This window comes from Diabrotica undecimpunctata, chromosome 8, assembly GCF_040954645.1.
Source record: "Diabrotica undecimpunctata isolate CICGRU chromosome 8, icDiaUnde3, whole genome shotgun sequence".
NCBI classification, from domain to species: domain Eukaryota; kingdom Metazoa; phylum Arthropoda; class Insecta; order Coleoptera; family Chrysomelidae; genus Diabrotica; species Diabrotica undecimpunctata.
In genome coordinates, this window is record NC_092810.1 from 138,070,079 (window position 1) to 138,088,455 (window position 18,377).

Consider the following 18,377-nt stretch of genomic DNA (forward strand, 5'->3'; position numbering starts at 1 on the left):
TACTTCTTACACAAACTTACTGGTTTACACAAAAAGAGCACTACCAACTTATAATTGCTCTTATACCAAAAGCGCAAAAATATTCTGACAGATTGAAGAGTTGACGGATTTTTTTGACAGCTTCTAAAACAGAGATGTTGCTTCGTGCCCGATTTGCTCTGGTTTTTTGTGCCTGGTGTTCGGTTAGTCTAGAGAAACTAGATATGTCTCTTATGCATACACAACACTGTCACTGTTGTCATTTATATTTATACATTTCGCAACGTTAGTAAATTATTGTCAAAAGTAGAGTTAAACTTTTAGTACTAAATTAAAAATATTTTTAAATATCTTATATTATGTATTTTTAAATAGTTTAGATGTTCGAATGGATTTATTCGAACATTAATAAAAGCTATTATAATTATGATTGTGAAAATTGTACTCAGCTCAAGAAAGAGTAAGATTTTTGACCTATTCGGGAGCAACATGACATCTATAGAATTCACGCTATTTAGCTATTTTCTTTGAAGAAAATAGCTAAAAATCACGCCAAAATTTCATTAAATCACATAGAATCCATTTCTAGGCGACTAGCTCATAATTATAAAAGTTATAAACACAAAAAATATGACCGGATGAAACTTCAGCGAAAACGGACCATGAGGACGCCCTATAAGAAAGTATTGGTTAGAGAGCGACTAAAATGATGTAAAGTTATGGAAGATCTGAACTGGAGAAGAGTCATTGGAAACTGACATGACAGTTGGTTGTAAAACTAAAGGAAGAAGAGTGGATGAAACAATTAAAATCTATCGACCAAAAAGTACTTTTACGAAAATTTACGGTTTGCTACAAATTTTTCTTCAGTGAGTAGGATGATGGTTGCTTCTTTGATTTTTCTCTTTTTCATGTCTTTCTTTCATTCCTATTGATGTATCTTTCCATTGTACTCTGTGTTCATTGTCCCAGGCATATTTGCATATCTGTGATTTGTCGAAGTCTCTCTTTCTAATGTATGTTTCATGCTCGTTGATCCTGACACTTGGTGGTCTTGTGGTTTCTCCCACATAGAAATAGTTGCATTCACAGGGTATTTTATAGGTATATATTTATATTTTATTTTGATCTGTTCTGTGTATTTTTAGGTTTGGTTTTGGGCAGGATAGATCTGAGTGTGTTGATTGTTTTATTTTTCTTCTGGAGTAGGTTTCAAGCACGTGGATATTACTGGAACCGTCTGATTTATAGCGTGATCAATATGACGAGTGTAAGCAGAGCGATTTGGCTGGAGCTGAATATTCCACTGCAAAGAAACAAAGCTATATAATGATGTGAAACATCCATTGAGGATATGTTACTGGAAGAAGATACAAAAATATGAGTCAAAGAAGAAAACTAATTTAAGTCAGATCTTTGGAATGGCATTAACAATAGCATTTAAGATAAAACGTTAATTATGCTTAACTAATTGTATGCTTTATTTTCAGATACGTCCTAGAGGGCTACAATGCTTTGTCCTGGCTGGCGTTGGACTCAAACACCAAAGACCGGCTATCTTGCTTACCAGTTCATATGCAGGTCTTAGTTCAATTGTATAACACTGCGGCGGCACTCCTGTAAAACACTGACCAAGTACTTATATTTTTCACTATTTAAAAATAAAAGCGTAACATTTTTTATGTAATAATTTCAGTTAAAAGATAAACTTCAATAGAACGTACTATAAAACTGGAACATCTGCATCATGTTAAACTTAATTGTATTTACGCAAATATCGTACTACTTCAATAAATCCAAATCCACATTTTACATCACAATTTTTTTTATGATTCTACTAATGATCATTTTAATTGAGATTAATTTATCATTGTTACTCTATTTCTCATTCTTTGCTTTTGCACGTTCGTCTCAGTTTCCGTTTTACATATACATATGAGTAAATATAATTACTTACAATCTCTTCAAAATGTTACAATATTTTCAAGATTTAATGCCTTCTTCATTCACACGTTTAATTATAACAAAATCAATTTTAACTTCTTCAGTTTTTTAAAGCTTTTCTCTTTTATTCCAAACCGGTTTTTAAACATATAGCTATCGAGTTTTTATTGTTTATTATGTCAAATTACTGAATCTTAATAGTTCAGCATTTTTGCCGAATGTTAGTTGAAAATGCTAATTATGTTTTTCTATTGATGCAGATTAAGAAAATATTTATCGCACTTTTTCAGTTTTTTACTTAACCCAATTTAGAAAGGTCTTATTTGTCAATGAATAAAAATGTTACATCAAAGCCAGTATAGTGAAAAAATCATTCCAAGCTGCTGCTAAAAAGCAAAAAAAAATTTCTCATTCATCAACGTGACCTTAAATACGAATTTTTTCAAAAAATACTCAAACATGACGAGACAAATATGATATTTTCTCATTACTTGATAAATAACTTGTAAATATATATTTTAACGTGTTATTTTTAAATGTGAGATCCTTTTTTATGTGTACAAAAGAAAAAGAATGTGATATTTAGGAAGTTAATTTTTAGAAGATGACCTAGAATTTTAAAAATTAGGAAAAAGAAAAATATCTTTACGCCGAAGAGGTAGATAAATATAGATGAAAGAAACATTAATTTCGTATTAATTTTCTTAACTATAATACTGCCAGTCGATGTTCAGTGGGTTGCAGGAGTGCAATCGTCAGAAAGAAATAGAGAGTGGGTATTCTTCTGGAGAAAACACAAATTAATTCTTTGTTCGAATCTTTGTTTCCATTCCTTCGCGATAATTATGAAAAATATGGTATTGCTGCTCTATCCACAAAAACCTGAATAGCTGTCATATTTTGACGAAAATTTTGTATGTGTAGTTCCAATAGATATCTGCTACTTTTTATTCGTCGATCCAACATCTGGATCATTATCTCGTGTTTGTCTGACTTTAATAACTTTAAGAGTCATGGTTATCCTCGACATTTACCCGCCTTTGCTTAAATTTCGTTACTTTGATATTCAGAGCACTGGGCAGAAATTTCATTGTGTCAAGGCATTCTTGTATTTTTTATTCTTTGTATTCTTTTCATTATATCATCTATCAGTGTGTGTTTTACTTTAATAATTTCTTTTATTTTGTTGTTTGTGATTTTTTCCATACTTAACCCTCCTGGTACTCTTTTTCAATAGCCCATTTAAGTAGATTTTAGCATTTTTGTTGTTCTTCCTTTTAATGACAGTATCTCTCAACTATTCATACTATTTGACTATAATTCTATCATATTCTTGTCATATGTTCCCAATAATTAATAGTCTAATGTCTTTTTTCTTTCTTGAACATTTCAAACTTCATCTATTTCATGCAGGTTTTTTTATGTGATTTTTGTTTTCGTAAGCCGTTTGTAATTCTAACATTTTAGCCGTTTCTCCACCATAGCATGTCCGATTTTTAGCTTTAATTGAATTTTAATTTGATCAAATGCTTGCATTAATTCTGTAACACTAGATATTAATAATTGATAATTGCGTTATTAAAGTAAACATTCGATATTATTTCTACATCATTTTTCAGGTTTTTAAAAGATACCTCGGTGTTTCAATAAAATATATTATAAAACATTTGTGTTTTCACTTCCAGAAAAATATCCAGCTCATTGAAGTCTATAAACGAGTTGTGTTGTTATATTATTTTATTTTGTTTGTTGTTAGGTTTTCATTTTTCCAATTTTAAACTTGTATAAAGCCTGTAAATGTTGTACAAGAAATAATTTATTTTTCTGTTGAATGTGTTGTATATACTAAATAAAGCAAGAAAAAATGTACAAAAATTCAAATTGAGACAATTATAGACTGAGTAAGCAAATTGTTGCGAAGGTGACCTATCAAACATTTTTCCACTAGGATTTAAAATTAATATTTAAAACAGTGACAGAAATAAGCCTTTTCAATATGAACCACCATACTTAGAATCTAGTTTTTTTATACTTTACCAATGGAAGAGTGATAACAGTCCCATCTTATTTTGTTTTTATTGACTGAAATGAAAAAATTGGTTTTACTTGACGTTTCAATTTAATTATCCGCCAACTATGCGTACTTTATCTGTTTTTTCTTGGTAGCTGTTAAGTTTAATTATTTTAAAAATGCGTGTTGGATTCGACACTTGATGGAAATTTATTTTATTTAACAATAAAACATTGAACTTTTGTTTTCAATACTTCCACAAAATTTATTAAAATTTATTATCACTACAGCTGTTTCGGCAGACTGCCTTTTTCATTTTTGCCAGATTTATTTTTGGTATGCGTTTCCACTTTATAGTCTTCAACTGAATAAGTTGAGGAGATGAGAACTGTTTGTCTCAAGTTGGTCATTCAGAATTATGTCTGTATTTTTTAATGATAGCTTAAGGCCTTTATTTTGAATGTGAAGAATTTGAAATTGGTCATTAAAAGAATGAATATGATCTAGAAGGTGAAGTGCGTACGTAGAATCGGTTTTTCTATTATTGAAAGCCCTTTTATGTTCTGCTATACGTTTGTTAAAAGTTCTACCAGTTTGACCGATGTAAGTTTTTGGGCAGTCGCCACATTTAAGTTTATATACACCACTGTGTAAGTGCTTTTTCTTTTGGCTCTTGTTCTTAATACATTTGCTTAAGTTGTTGTTTGCGTTCAGATACCAGCTTTAAATGAACATTAAGCGCTTGTCGTGTGAACCTGATCTTAAGATTATTTGTAGCAAATTTCGATACCTCAACTTATCTTTTATATAAGATATTGTCTTTTATCAATCACTTACGAATACTTTTTGTAATCAGAATGTGTTTCATTTCTTCCGTTGATAGTTAAGCCTCCTTAGGATTTATTGTCTTGTGACAATTTGTTTTGTTGTGCTTGTTTTCTTCAATAGTTTCCATCCTTCATTGTTATTGATTTTTGGTCTTTATTTTATGCTTATCATTTTTCTATATAAATCTCCCGTGTACATTAAATATTATTTATGCCTTTACTTACCGTTAATATGTTTGTGTTGGATATATAAACAATACTTTTTCCATTAGTTTAATGTTTCCATTCTCCTTTTAGACTGAATTCAAAATCTCCTGAACCTGACGCACTCATTTGGTGACGTCAATCTACTAACGAAACTATAAAATCCAACATTACTAAAACATTTAATTCTCTTCAGTGCGTTCTCATAGTAAGACAGTCAAACTTACTTTTTGCATTAGTAAAATAGTTACGGAGTATTTATTATTTTTCTTCCAACAGTTGTTTTTAAGGGACTTTTATTTTCTAAATTGGAAAAAAGACGATTTTTGAATACATATTAAAAAAAACTATTATATTTATGGTTTTAATTTTTTTATATTCATTGTTAAGAAGCTAAACAAAAAAATTTTTTGGCAATTTTAGTTGTTTTTACCACTGCAGAAGGCGTCTTCCAAAAGTTGCCTTAAGATTTTTAAAGCCTTTATACGAGATTTTATAAAAAGTTCGAACAAAGGCCTGTTTTTGAGGTGGATTTACCCCTGAACTAAAAAGGTGGCAGGTTTTTTTTTAAATTTTTAGAGTTTTAGTTTATTTAGTAGTCCTACATATTATGTATCAAAAAAAAAATTGGTATAGTAGGTTTCGAGAAAAACATCTCCCACTTTCAAATTTTAAAATTTAATTTGATAGAATAAAATAGCCATATTTATCTTTTTACCTCTAATTAGCGCTCACTTTCCAGTAAAAGCTGCAAATGGTCGGTCAAACTTTTTTTTTTGATAACTCTGCCCTCTTTTGATGTCTCGGTGCTCCTTCTATTGGTTTTAGCAATACGAGCTTCGTCGATATTTTCCGACCAACTCGTGGCTATTTCTCTAATTTTTATTTTCATTTCCAATTTTGCCGAGAAACTGAGTAACTCGGAATTTACAAGGAAACTAAATTTCTGTAGCTGACTGTATACCATGTATCACAAACAATTTATTGAAAAATTCCTTTATAAAAGGTATAATATTAAAAAAACTCTATCGGGCTACGTCACAGAACGTTTTCGGAAGGTTTTCTGTAGTAAACTTAGCACCTTCGAATTTTATATTCATATTGTGCTTATTTCAATACCTACTTGTGAGATACCTTACTACATTACTTCCATTGTCTTTTAAATGACCACCCGATCCAGACATTGTTCAATGATATAAAACATGTGCCCGCTTTGTAAGTTTTAGAAATCAACTGTCGAGTTGCAGGTGCACAGGCGAACCAGGGATTGCAGTGTTGTATACAAACCAGTCTTAGCTCAAGTCCGTCCCGTTATAAATACAACTATAACTTCGTTTCTATTTCGAATTTCTTAATAACATTTTTTTTAAACATTCTTAATAACATGTTTTTACGTTAAAAAAAAAAGAAAAATCGTTTTTTGAAAATTTAGAAAGTAAAAGTCCAATTAATGCTTTATACTGAATTCAGTATGAAATTAAAGTAAGTAATGTTTTTAGGATCCATTTTCTTCGAGCATGTATATTTCCAAGGTTCGTGAGGTTTTGAAAAATATGTCTACTTATGTTCTGGTAATATTTAAAGATAAATATATATAAAGAACAGACCTGAAAAACATTATTTTTCAATACTTTTTTCTGTTTTTACTTTTTTACTGACATTTATACCTTGAACATTTTACTTTTAGTACATGTATAATCTACTACCTCCCGAAACTTCCACAATCGTACTTATACTTTTTTTCAAGCCTCTTCCGTACTTTCTTCCACCTCCTGGTACCGAAATTAAGTCTTCACAGATACTAAAATCATACAGTCTACTAAATAAATAATTTAAAGTAACTCTATTTTACACATTTTTGTCACTGTTTACTTATTTTTTTTTCTGTTAAAGCACAGCAATATAATCAAAGTTTTGCGTAATATTCTAACACTTTGCCAAAGAGTCAAAGAGAACCGTGTAATGTATATTGATGTAAAAGACACGATGGCTAGCCGAAACATACTTATATCGCCAATAATAAAACTTAGAACAATTTGTAAATAAAACAAACCAAAATTGTTTAAATAATCAAACATTTTTTTGTCAAGAGCGACAAACATTTTCCTAACTGAATACTAGTGGATGAGATTTATCACAGAATTACTTAAAGAGAGAGAAGAGTCACGAAACATATAGGAATATTGTTGCTCTATGGGTGTGATGATTTTTAATTCAATTTGTTTTTTTTTTCTTTTGATCTTTTCGAGCAAATGGCTAATATTTCATACGATGTCTCTTCTGAATTCTTTGCTGCCATTGCTTCATCGATCATTTACGCCAACTTTCCGAGAACGCGCCCTCTCTTTTCTTCGGGTGAATTTTATTGTTTTTGTGGTAAGTGTTCAAGTCACGTAACTTTCTATTTTCCTATATCCTTCTTATATTTCGATCTAGTTTCATTTTATTACATTTTTGACCCTCGAGCTTAAACTGCATGACAGAACTATTCAAAAACCCAATTATTACTACCACTTGAACTGCCAATTTTCTGTTTATATACATTTTCTCACGTTCCAAACCTTAAGAGACATTTTGGGACATTTCGATGACGTCTAGAACAGTCTAGATTTTTAATTATTCTTTTCGTCAAGGGACTTTATCTATATGGAATTAATTTTACGGAGTTGTCGTAACCCTATGCTGTTTTGTTGTTGTTCCTGTTCTGATTGTCTTTTGCTAGAGAATAAAGGCTTTTCTCGTTTTTACAATCTTGATTTTTTCATTTTAATAGTTTAATAGCATTATATTTAATATAATGCTATTAAATATTAAATATTAAATATAATGCTATAGAAAATAGCTTTTATCAGAGTTAAGATCTTCATCTTCTGCGGTCCCTATTTGGCTATTGGCACAAAATGGTGTACATAGTGTGTGTTCTCACCCCATTACTCCCATTCTTCGATACCTCCTCGATAAACAGCAACCTTGTCTTATATCTTTGGTTGCTTTAAATGAAGCAATAACTTCTTTTTTTTTTATTTTAATTCCTGCAGAATTTTCATCATAGTATATTTGAGTAGCTCTAATACATACTGAATTAAGTCTTAAATTGAAAAAAAAAAAAATAGTTAAAAATACGCATCCTGCAGGGGAAACCATATTAAAAAAATATAGAGAATCATTTCCCCAAAAAAATTGACACGCTGGTGATATGATAACTGCGAAAATTCATTTTGTAATACTTAAAATACAATGTAATTGTGCCAGATTTAATCTGTTGGGGTCTAAAACACAGGAATTGAACAATTACTCTAGAAGAATTTTTTAAATAATAAACATACCTCGATCAATGTTAAATTCCTTTATAACTGAGCTATAAATATTTGACTTGAAAATGTGTATGAAATTTTCTTCTTTAATGTATTAATTGAATTCTAATAATTGGTGAGACACATTAGGAAAACGTTTGTAGTAAAATTTTATGTAGGACTAGAAAAAATGTTGAATAACCAAATTGTACGTATTTAAATGTTTAAAACTAACTTTTAATGTATTTAAGATACTGGGGCCAAAGTTTAAAACGTATCTTATTATTAAGTTGCCTCAGATTCATATACGGAAAGCTGTTGCAAGATCCATGAAAAATTAAAAGTAGGAATAAAGATTCATTGTTAAACACTGTACCTATGTTTTGTTCTTCCATGAGTTGCTAAAATATTTATCTTGTAACAAGTTTTAAATAGTTTGTATCATATAGGGGATATTTCAAAGATATTTATTTCGATCGAGGCATTTTTTGTGTTTGTATTAAAGTTCTTCACAAATATTTAATTGCGTTGCTCTTAAAATATTAAATTATGTAATTCCAGTTTTAATATCGTTTACCCATTGTAGATTTCTGTATGATTTTAACGTGGTCATAATATTCAGGCCTTTGATCATTCAGCTATCTTTCCCAAAATACTTTACACTATACTACCAAATCGTCAATGTCATCCAAGATGAATCGAATGAAATGCCTCAATTAGAGTATCCAATAATTGTGTTAAGGAGCGCCTCCAGAGATAATCTAAGAAAAACATTTAGGGCACTAACCTAAAAATTGAGATACTGTGTATATATTTGCATTAATTTACTACTTACTTGCCAATTCCATAACAAGGGAATAACCTAATTTAGAAACAATCTTAGCTGAGTTTTACATAGATATCTTTACTAGGTTCCTGGTTCAGGAAGTCCTCCCATTCGTCCCTATCAATTACTTTTCTTCTCCATGCTCTAATGCCAACCTTATATTTTGTGCAGTACTTTACGTTTAAAACATCCTAGCAATTCCTCACTATACTTTGTCGGTGTCCTGGTTTCTGTACCATACGTTAACACCGGGCGTATTAATAGTTTATTATTTCCATGGTGACATCATTTTGGCTATTTACGAGTGAACCTAGATAAACGAAATTACTGACACACTATATTTGTGCTTGTTCTATTGCAGCACTATATTCTGTATTGGCTGCATCGTGCGAATATCATTATCATTATGTCTTTACAACCCTGCGTGGATCCTAGCCTCCTCAAGAATTTCTCTCCAGTCGTCCCTATCCATCGCCTTTCTCCGCCAAGCACGTATTCCCATATTTCTCATGTCTTCATCGATGTTATCAAGGAACCTTGTTCTGGGTCTTCCTCTTCTTCTCTGGCCAATGGGTCTATCAAGGAGCGTTTTTCTAGTTGGGTCATTTTGTTCCATCCAGGCGTCCTATCTTAATATGTTTTACGATATCTGGTTCCTGCTATATTCTATAAAGTTCGAAGTTGTGTCCTCTTCTCCTCACTTCATTATCATTCACTGTTCCATAGATTCGCCTTAGTACTTTTCTTTCAAAACATCCTAACATGTTTTCATTATTTTTTGTTTAGAGTCCAGGTCTCTGAATGTTAGGTGAGATTTAAGGAGGAGATTGAGCCCAAAATAAATAGCATCTGTTGGCCGTGCAAATTCTGCGGTTTATCTCTGCGGTAGTATTATTTTCAGGGTTATGGAGTGCTCGCAGGTATACAAATTCGTTCATTGCTTCGATGACGTCGTTTTCTATAACAAATGGTCGTAGGATTTGTGGTTGCGTGTTTATTTTCATATACATACTTCGTTTTGTTGGTGTTTATTATTAAACCTATTTTGTAGCTGATTCTTTTCAGCCTTTTCCGTTCTCCCAACAATATTGATATCATCAGCATAGGCCAGGATTTGCACTGATTTATTATATATTGAATCAATGATTGTGATTTGTGTTATATGTATTACTTTTCCCAGAGCCAGATTGAACAGTATACAGGAGAGAGGGTCTCCGTGGCGCAGCCCGTTATTTGTTTTAAAAGGTTCAGACAGTTTTTCCTGAATTCGTACTCTACATTCAACTTTTTCAAGAGTTAGTTTTGTTAAATTTACCAACTGATTTGGTTCCATACGGTAACATATTACTGTGGAAAATATTTTATACGCTGCATTTAGAAGCGTAATTCCTCTGTGGTTAGAGCATTCAAAGATATCTCTCCTTTTTGTGTATGGTGCAAAGTATTTCAATATTCCAATCATTGGGGAGGGATTTCTGGGTCCATATTTCTTTTATAAGCTGCTGTAATGCCATTATGGTATCATGGCCACTTTTATATAGTTCAGCTCGTAGGTTATCTATTCCGGGTAATTTTTTCTTTCTAGCTTTTCCACTGCGTCGTTAGTAGGTTTTCTTCTTCCTCTATATTAACTGGCTGGTTAAAGTATTCCACTCATCTATTCAATACATCTTTCCTTGTTGTTAATAGGTCGCCATCGTGTGAATATACTTGGTTTTACAGTGTTTATCACCAGCCCCATATCCCGCGCTGCCATCTCTAGTGCTTTGTATGCTTCCACAACAGCTATTTGTGTTTTATCAATAATATCTATATTATCGGTCTATGCAAGAATCTGGGTGTCTTTGTTATAAATAGTGCCTGTAATATTAATGTGGGAGTTGTCTAAGTCGGTCATTAGCTTCAAAGACCGAGGACAGATTTCCCTATACAAGTATCCGACACACCACCTTCTCCGTTGTTGACTGTAACAAGTTCACGAGCAAAATTTGAAGATTTATCCCTTAATTAACTCACACTGTATATTACCTTTTATGTCATGGTAACATAGGAAAGGGACTTCTCCTTTTCCTATACCCTTGAGTGTATGTTTTATGAGTAGCATAGTGTTCTTCCATTGAAAATTGTTGTTTTAGTATTAGCTTCCAAAGCATTCTTAAAATCTTTCATATATTTGGAGTTTTTCTTTCACGCTATACCCGTCTTTTCACACAGTATTGCTTAACTATTAATCAAATATTTGCACATTGGTTTCTAAAATTTATTTAATCTACTGGGAACAAGTTGCAGCATTTTCCAATAGTAAAGTATATCAAACAGTTGACCCATCGAGCTGCCGACGAAATTGTAGTGTGCCTTTAGTTTTATTCTCATATTGCCCTATTACTATAAAAATATCAACAGAAGTCCTCCTTGTTTTTTTCTTTGTGCTGTTTTGATAGTCAAATCACTATAAATCAAGTATATCATACTTCTCTACCACGGAAAGGATCAATTTCTTTTGTTAAAAATTTGTCTAAAGGACTAGAAAAAGTATATTGAGCATTTACAACTAGACAACAGAATATTTATTGAGTTTATAATTTATCTTAATAAAAACAAATCAGATTTGTTTTACTTTAATAATTTTGTCTATTTGTCTATTAAAATTTTCTTACTTATTGCACATTTGGTGCAAAAGTATTTACGTGGATGACGTGCCCATCATTCACCGATTCTTTGTTCAAATTTAATAATTTGTTGGAAATATGAATGTTTGTGTATATATTTGTGAAATAGAAGTTTTTGTAAGAAATTTGATGCATCTTTTAATATATATGCTCTTTTAATGAACTAGTATCTATTCTGCAGGTAATTTATAACGGAATTATTAAAATGTATGTATATTACTTCATAAGTATCTTTGAAATATTTCCCACTATCGTTCTGGGCAAAGCTTACAGTAAAGATCTCTAAAATTTCATTCGTTAAGGTACACTTCCATGGTTTGTCAGTCTTATATCATGTGATTTAAGTTTCATTAACATTCGTTTAATCATGATCAAAACTTTTTTTCGTGAAATTAACAGTATTTTGTCAACTGCTCGTATACAGGATGTGTCAAAAATTCGGAATAAATATGTTCGGTGATTTAACAGAAATTTTTAATTTTCGTTCAATGCAGTTTTAAAAGTTTTTAAGTTTTTATAAAGTAGTGATGTTTTAGACTATTTGGATTGAAAAACATCACTATGTACGAGTGCAATATATTTTTTCGAAATTTGAACATCCCGTATAAAACTGTGTCAAGTAAATAGTTGATTACTTACCTTAATATTTATATTTATATACTTATTTAAAATACATATATATTTTTATTGATTGAACAGATTTAGGACTGTTAAATTGTTCAAAAATAGCATCAACGTTCGAATGCGAAGGACGTTTTTTGTAAATAATAGTTACTGTTGTAAGAATATGTCAATTTTAGGGAATTGGGAAATAGTTAAACAAATTTGTACATATTTTATTGACATTAGTTGAATTAGTGAATACACATAAAATGTTAATAACTTTATAAATAATTATATACATATTAAATTAGGTATTATTAATAAATCGCTCTATGAGTATATCTTTCGACTTTTTTTTTTATTTATCCTACCATTAATGTATAGTTGTACAGCTGTTTCCTAAAAAATATGATACGACTCTTAGTAAGATTTGATCAGTGTATTTGATTGGTCTGACATTATATTTATTATGACAGACAAATCATAAAATAAACAAACAAACAACAAATAATTGATTAAATATGTTAATTCATACATTGTAATAATTATTAAGGTCTAAATTTTGATATTATTTTGAATTCCTGCATTTTATAAAGAGTATATAATGATAGTTTTTACATAAAATTGGGTTGTTGTTATTTTTATTATTATTAAGTAATAAAACAAACGACTTAACTCAACAATATATTCAAGCAAGACTTGTAATCAAATTAAAAGGTAACTGGGTACTATCAGAGGCGGCAAAACATATTAACTTAAGTAGAACCACAGTTGTTCTATTAATATTAATGTTCTATTAATGTTCGAAAGAAAGCGAGGGTGAAAAACCAAAACTATACTAAATTTAGATATGTAAAAATACTATTTACTAAATTAATATTTTGTAATATCTCCATCAGCATTGATAACAGCTTGTAGTCTTCGGTCTATCTGCGTGAAAGGAACTATGAAATTGTCTTCTTCAGAGAGCTCTTCCCAAACCTTTTGTTTAGCGTGCCAGAGCTCTTCAGCATTTTGAGGTATAAAATTAAGCCGATACAACCGTTTTATAATAATCCTCCACGCATTCTCGATTGGGTTTAAATCTGGTTTGTAGCTTTGCCATGGTAAGTTTTCGATGTTGTTATTCTGGAGCCACTGGTTTATTATATTTGCAGTGGGAACAGGACAATTATCTTGTTGGAGGATAAAATTATTTTCTGGATACAACTGTTCTACACTGGGAAACATGATGTTTTCTAGAATATTCAGATAAGTCTGCCCAACAAATCTGCCATCAAACCGCCATACCATTCCCATTCCTCTAGGTGAAATCCATCCCCATACATTGGCGCTAAAATGACCAGCTGCTCGATATCTATCAATATATAGAAGATTAGATCTATTATTATCTGGTCTATACACCCCAATTTTGCCCTTTTTAGAAGGTTGAAAAATTTTCTCATCTGTAAATATTACCCAGTCCCAAAAATCTTGATTTTATAGCTGATGGTTTAAAGCAAATGTAAATCTTCTGTTGTGGTGTAAGAGCTTGTTTTTTTGCTACAGTTCGGTACCTAAAACGCGATGCTTTAATTCTGCGCCAAGTTGTTGTCTTTCTTCCCGGAAACTGTGACATAATTCTTGCAGTTTTCGCATCTTCAAAAGGATTCTCTTCTAATCTCTCCAAGCGCGTACGATCTTCATTAGCGGTAGATATTTTTGGTCTTCCAAAACCGTGCTTTCTTTCGAGAGTGTCTTGTTCTCTCCATCTTTTATTAATATTAAAAACTGTTGTTCTGCTTACGGTAAAATGGTTCGCTACGGCTGATAGTGACCAACCATCTTCTAATTTCGTTACGATTATTGCTTTTAGTTCTTTGTTAGTATGTGGAGCCATTTTTTGAGGTTGAACAGAATAAGTTATCTTACAAATTTTAAGATTTGGCAGTGACAGTATGTAAATAATAAATATTTATCCTTCAAAATCCACTGCTCAATTTTCTACAAAATACGCTGTAAGAGTCTTTTAAGAGTAAGAGTTTTTTAGGAACCAACTGTACATACTAGTTGCAACTCCAAGGATGTACAGTTTAAAGGTACGCGCGCACTTGATCGAACCGGTCGGCAACGGATCGCACTACGGCGATCGATAATTTAATGCTTTTACTTTGCACTTTACGGAAATGTAACACATCGACTGATGCCGAACCGCACAGAAAACTCCGAATGGAATATTTTCTCGGTTAGTGTCTAGCGGTAGCGGTGCATTGCCTGGTGTAGTGTTAGCAACACTGGAAAATGGAGATTCTCCTACGCAAAGCGCATCCTGCATCTCTTGGGTAATATTGATCAGTTTAACTCAAAAGTTTTGATATATATTGGAAGAACTTTTTGAGTAATATGGTGGAAGACAAAAAGTTTCGATGTTTGTCACTTTCATGGGACGGGGAGCGTATGAGGTATTAAAGAATTTGTTAGCAACAGAGTTGTATGAAAATATATCAGAGAGGTATAACTTTTATTTTGCGTGTGGATAGCCTCTACACCATGTAAAACTAGAAACCGCAACAGGCGACCATGGCCCTCCATGGGTTGTCAGTGGTCACGGGTGATGATAGCTTCTATTTAAGCAAACAGGAGCCAAATTAACCATTCAAAGATTATGCTCAAAAGTTGAAAAACCTTTCGAAACACTATTAATTTTGTAACTTCTAAAATGAAGACTTACGAGATGAGTTCGTTTGCAGATTCAAATCTGATACAATAAGAAGAAAATTACTGACTGAAAGAAATTTAACATTCGAAAGAGCTCTTCAAGAAGCCCAAAGTATGGCGGCGGTAGAAGATCAATCCAGAGTTTTGGAGTCAGATACAGTGTTATCAAAGTTGGGTGCAACAAACAGCAAAAGTTTACCAAAACAATCGTCATTTGAACAAGTGCCAGTAAAACCTTGTTATCGGTGTAAAAGGAATCACAACCCAGAAATTTGTCCTACAAAGAACTAGGAGTGTTACCATTGCCGCAAAAAAGGCCACACCAGTCGTGCATGCAGGAAAAGAAAATCGGTGAACAGTGCAGTAGGTATGATCTTAGTGAGTGCAAGGAAAATTCCTTAAGAGTTAGGTTATATTGGTAAGGTAAAACAAGAGCATGAGAAACGATGTAAAGGGGTAAAGTAACGTTAGATATAGAAGATAGACTTTTAAATTTTGAATTAGATTCCAGAGCATGTAAAAGTGTTATTTCATGTTAAAGATTATGCAAAAGGGGGATCATTTTCAGAAATGTGGGTGTCCTGTAAAGTATAAGTTGAAAGTTGTTACCGGGCAGAATGTAAAAATCGTAGGGGAAATGCAATTGTTAGGGTTAATTGTAGGAAATTTTGCTTGCCTTTGGTAGTTATAAATTGTAATTATACTTCTTGCCTCTAGTTGGACGTAAAAGTGTTATGTTGCCAAATTTTGAAAAAAGTTTTAATAGAAACGGCAGCAATAATGAAAGGTTTATTTATAAGGCAAAATTATAAATAATAATAAATATTAAATTATCATTACAGTCCCTATGTTTCCAAATCCAACAAGTTTACAAGATTTTGTAACAGAGTAATAGGGATACGAGAAGATCGTCCAATTTTCAACCTAACCTAACCTTTCCCTCTTAGAGTATGTTTCAACTGTAGTGGCGGCAATTTCTAGGAACAGTAAAGCCTCACCAAACAAAGCAGTGGCGTTCCAAAAAATACTTATGATTTAAATCAAATTGTTAAAGATAGGTACACACAATTTATTAAACAATGATATTATATTTTTGGCACATACATATATTGCCTGTATGTGAAACCATAGATACCTATTTCAGATTACAGTATTAATAAATATTAATTACAAAGATTGTTTTAACTTTAAAACCTTTATTATTTATATTATTACTCACTTAAACGTCACAAAGTTAAATAGAAGAATATACGAAATGTTTTTAATAAAGTAAAAAAATAATACATACAGGACAGTTTGGAAAACTTATATTCACATAGGTTACATAGGTACATCGTAATGTTAAATTATATTATTCACTTTCATAACCAGATGCACTGTCGTCGTTACTAGAATCAATTAAATCAATCCTTAATTCTTCAGTAGTTACATCTATGCGACGTTCACTTTCCAAATACTTATCTTCAACCTTGACAACATGTTCACACAGCACACACTTTCTTCTCCAGTTACTCTAGAAAATTACTGTTCCACCAACCCTTTTACGTCTTCTAACTTAAAATAAACGTTTTGTTTTGCAACTTCATTTTTTATTTGTGCCCAAACCATTTCTATAGGGTTCAAGTCTGGATGATATGGCGGGAGTTTTAAAGAAACATGTCCACATTCTTGCAGCACTTTGCCAAATTTATATTGGATATGATCTTTTTTGTGTCGTTTGATGGTTTCATACAATTGCGGTTTTAATATTGACGTTACAAATGGTAAATTTTTTTCTGTCAACCAAGATATCCATTTTTTTAGAAGTACTGGTGGGTGCTTTATTAATTTGTACATTATGATATGACGCATTTTCAGTAACAACAAAAGATCAAACAGGCAAATTGATCCTGACTTAAAAATCAAAAGGACATTCCTTATGAAACCCATCTCCCCACCACCATGTACAATTCTTTGCCACTGGCATCTATCCTGCTATTTGGCGTAGTGTGTCCTGCATGTACATAGGTTTCATCAACATATACAATTGACTTACCTTGGCTCCTGTAATATTTAATTTTGTCCAAATATTTAATGCGTAGAGCACGAATATCATTCCGTTCAATTAATAAACGTCGATTATCTTTCGTTTTCTTCCATTTAAATCCCAAATCTTTCACAATTCTGTAAAAAGAACTTATATTTCCAGTCCACTCGTACACCTCTTCGAGCCTGTTCTGCAAAAGCTTCAATAATACACGACAACGTTCAGTCTCATGACAACGATGAATGGTATTTCTAATGAACTGTTTGTCATTCTCCCTCAAGTCTGTCACGGTTGCTTTCCTTTTAGCAAGTGTTGTAGCTAGAAATTTTAGTGTATTATTTGACTCTGCGTTTGTTAACATACTCGTCTATTGAATGATCCTTTCTACTGTACGTAAAGATACTCCAGTAGCTTCACTCACACGTTGTTTAATACTGATTCGATTATCTTCAGGAAATAGTATTTGCATATATTTAAATACGTTGTAAACTATTCCTTTGGGTTCTGGTGTCAATCTAATCTGTTTACTCGTACTACACTTAATCATCTTCATTCTACAAAATAGTTCTAATACGCGTGGTAACACCTTTCTTGTTGAGACTCGACAACATAAGGAGACTAAATTACGATCTCGTTTGAAATCCAGTGACTAGAAATTCTCGGAAATAATTCTTATCTGTTCTTTGTATGTCCTTAACGACTCGTTAATAATGACGTTATAATTACGGTTTTAAGGTTACTGATACTAAATTAGAAATTAACTTTTACCAAACTTTATAAAGTGTCAATTATTAAAGATGGTATTATAACAAACAAAAAGTTTGGTATCTATAAAACAATCTGTGTACAATCAAACTCAATTTATTATTTGAGTGAGTAATAATTTTGTAATTAGTGCGATTTCAAATAATTTATTTTGTTTAATATTGCAACGCCACTGCATGGGTCTGATCATAGATATTCTATTGTTTGCGCGATTAACTATTTCGTGGAAGGGCTCGCCACTCGATTTGAAATAAGCTGTATCTATGCGATTATCTTTCAGATGAGCTAGTTCGTCTTCTTACAGACTTCGATTCTGTTCATCACTGGCTGGTGAAATTCCGTTTCACCTGGTATAGATTCTAAACCATGACTTTATTGCGATTTTTAACCAGCTATTATAATTTCTATAACTTTTTTCGAAAAATGGAATTTTAAATATAGCAAATTTCTGCAAATCTTAGACTTAAGTGCGCGCATCGGCAACATTGTGACGCAATATTGGTATCAGAGTTCCAGCATAGTGATAAGTTCCA

The 18,377-nt window shown here is 31.8% G+C and overlaps 1 protein-coding gene across 2 annotated transcripts in view; it reads left to right on the top strand.

Moving 5' to 3' along the window:
• The window catches only part of skd (mediator complex subunit skuld), a 185,262-nt gene extending 172,557 nt beyond the window's left edge, over positions 1 to 12,705 (top strand). For both annotated transcript variants that reach the window (XM_072541134.1, XM_072541136.1), the window contains exon 23: positions 1,470 to 12,705. In XM_072541134.1, the coding sequence (XP_072397235.1) occupies positions 1,470 to 1,602 (133 nt within the window). In that variant the 3' untranslated portion in view covers positions 1,603 to 12,705. The remainder of the gene's footprint in view (positions 1 to 1,469) is intronic.
• The last annotated feature ends 5,672 nt before the right edge of the window (positions 12,706 to 18,377 follow it).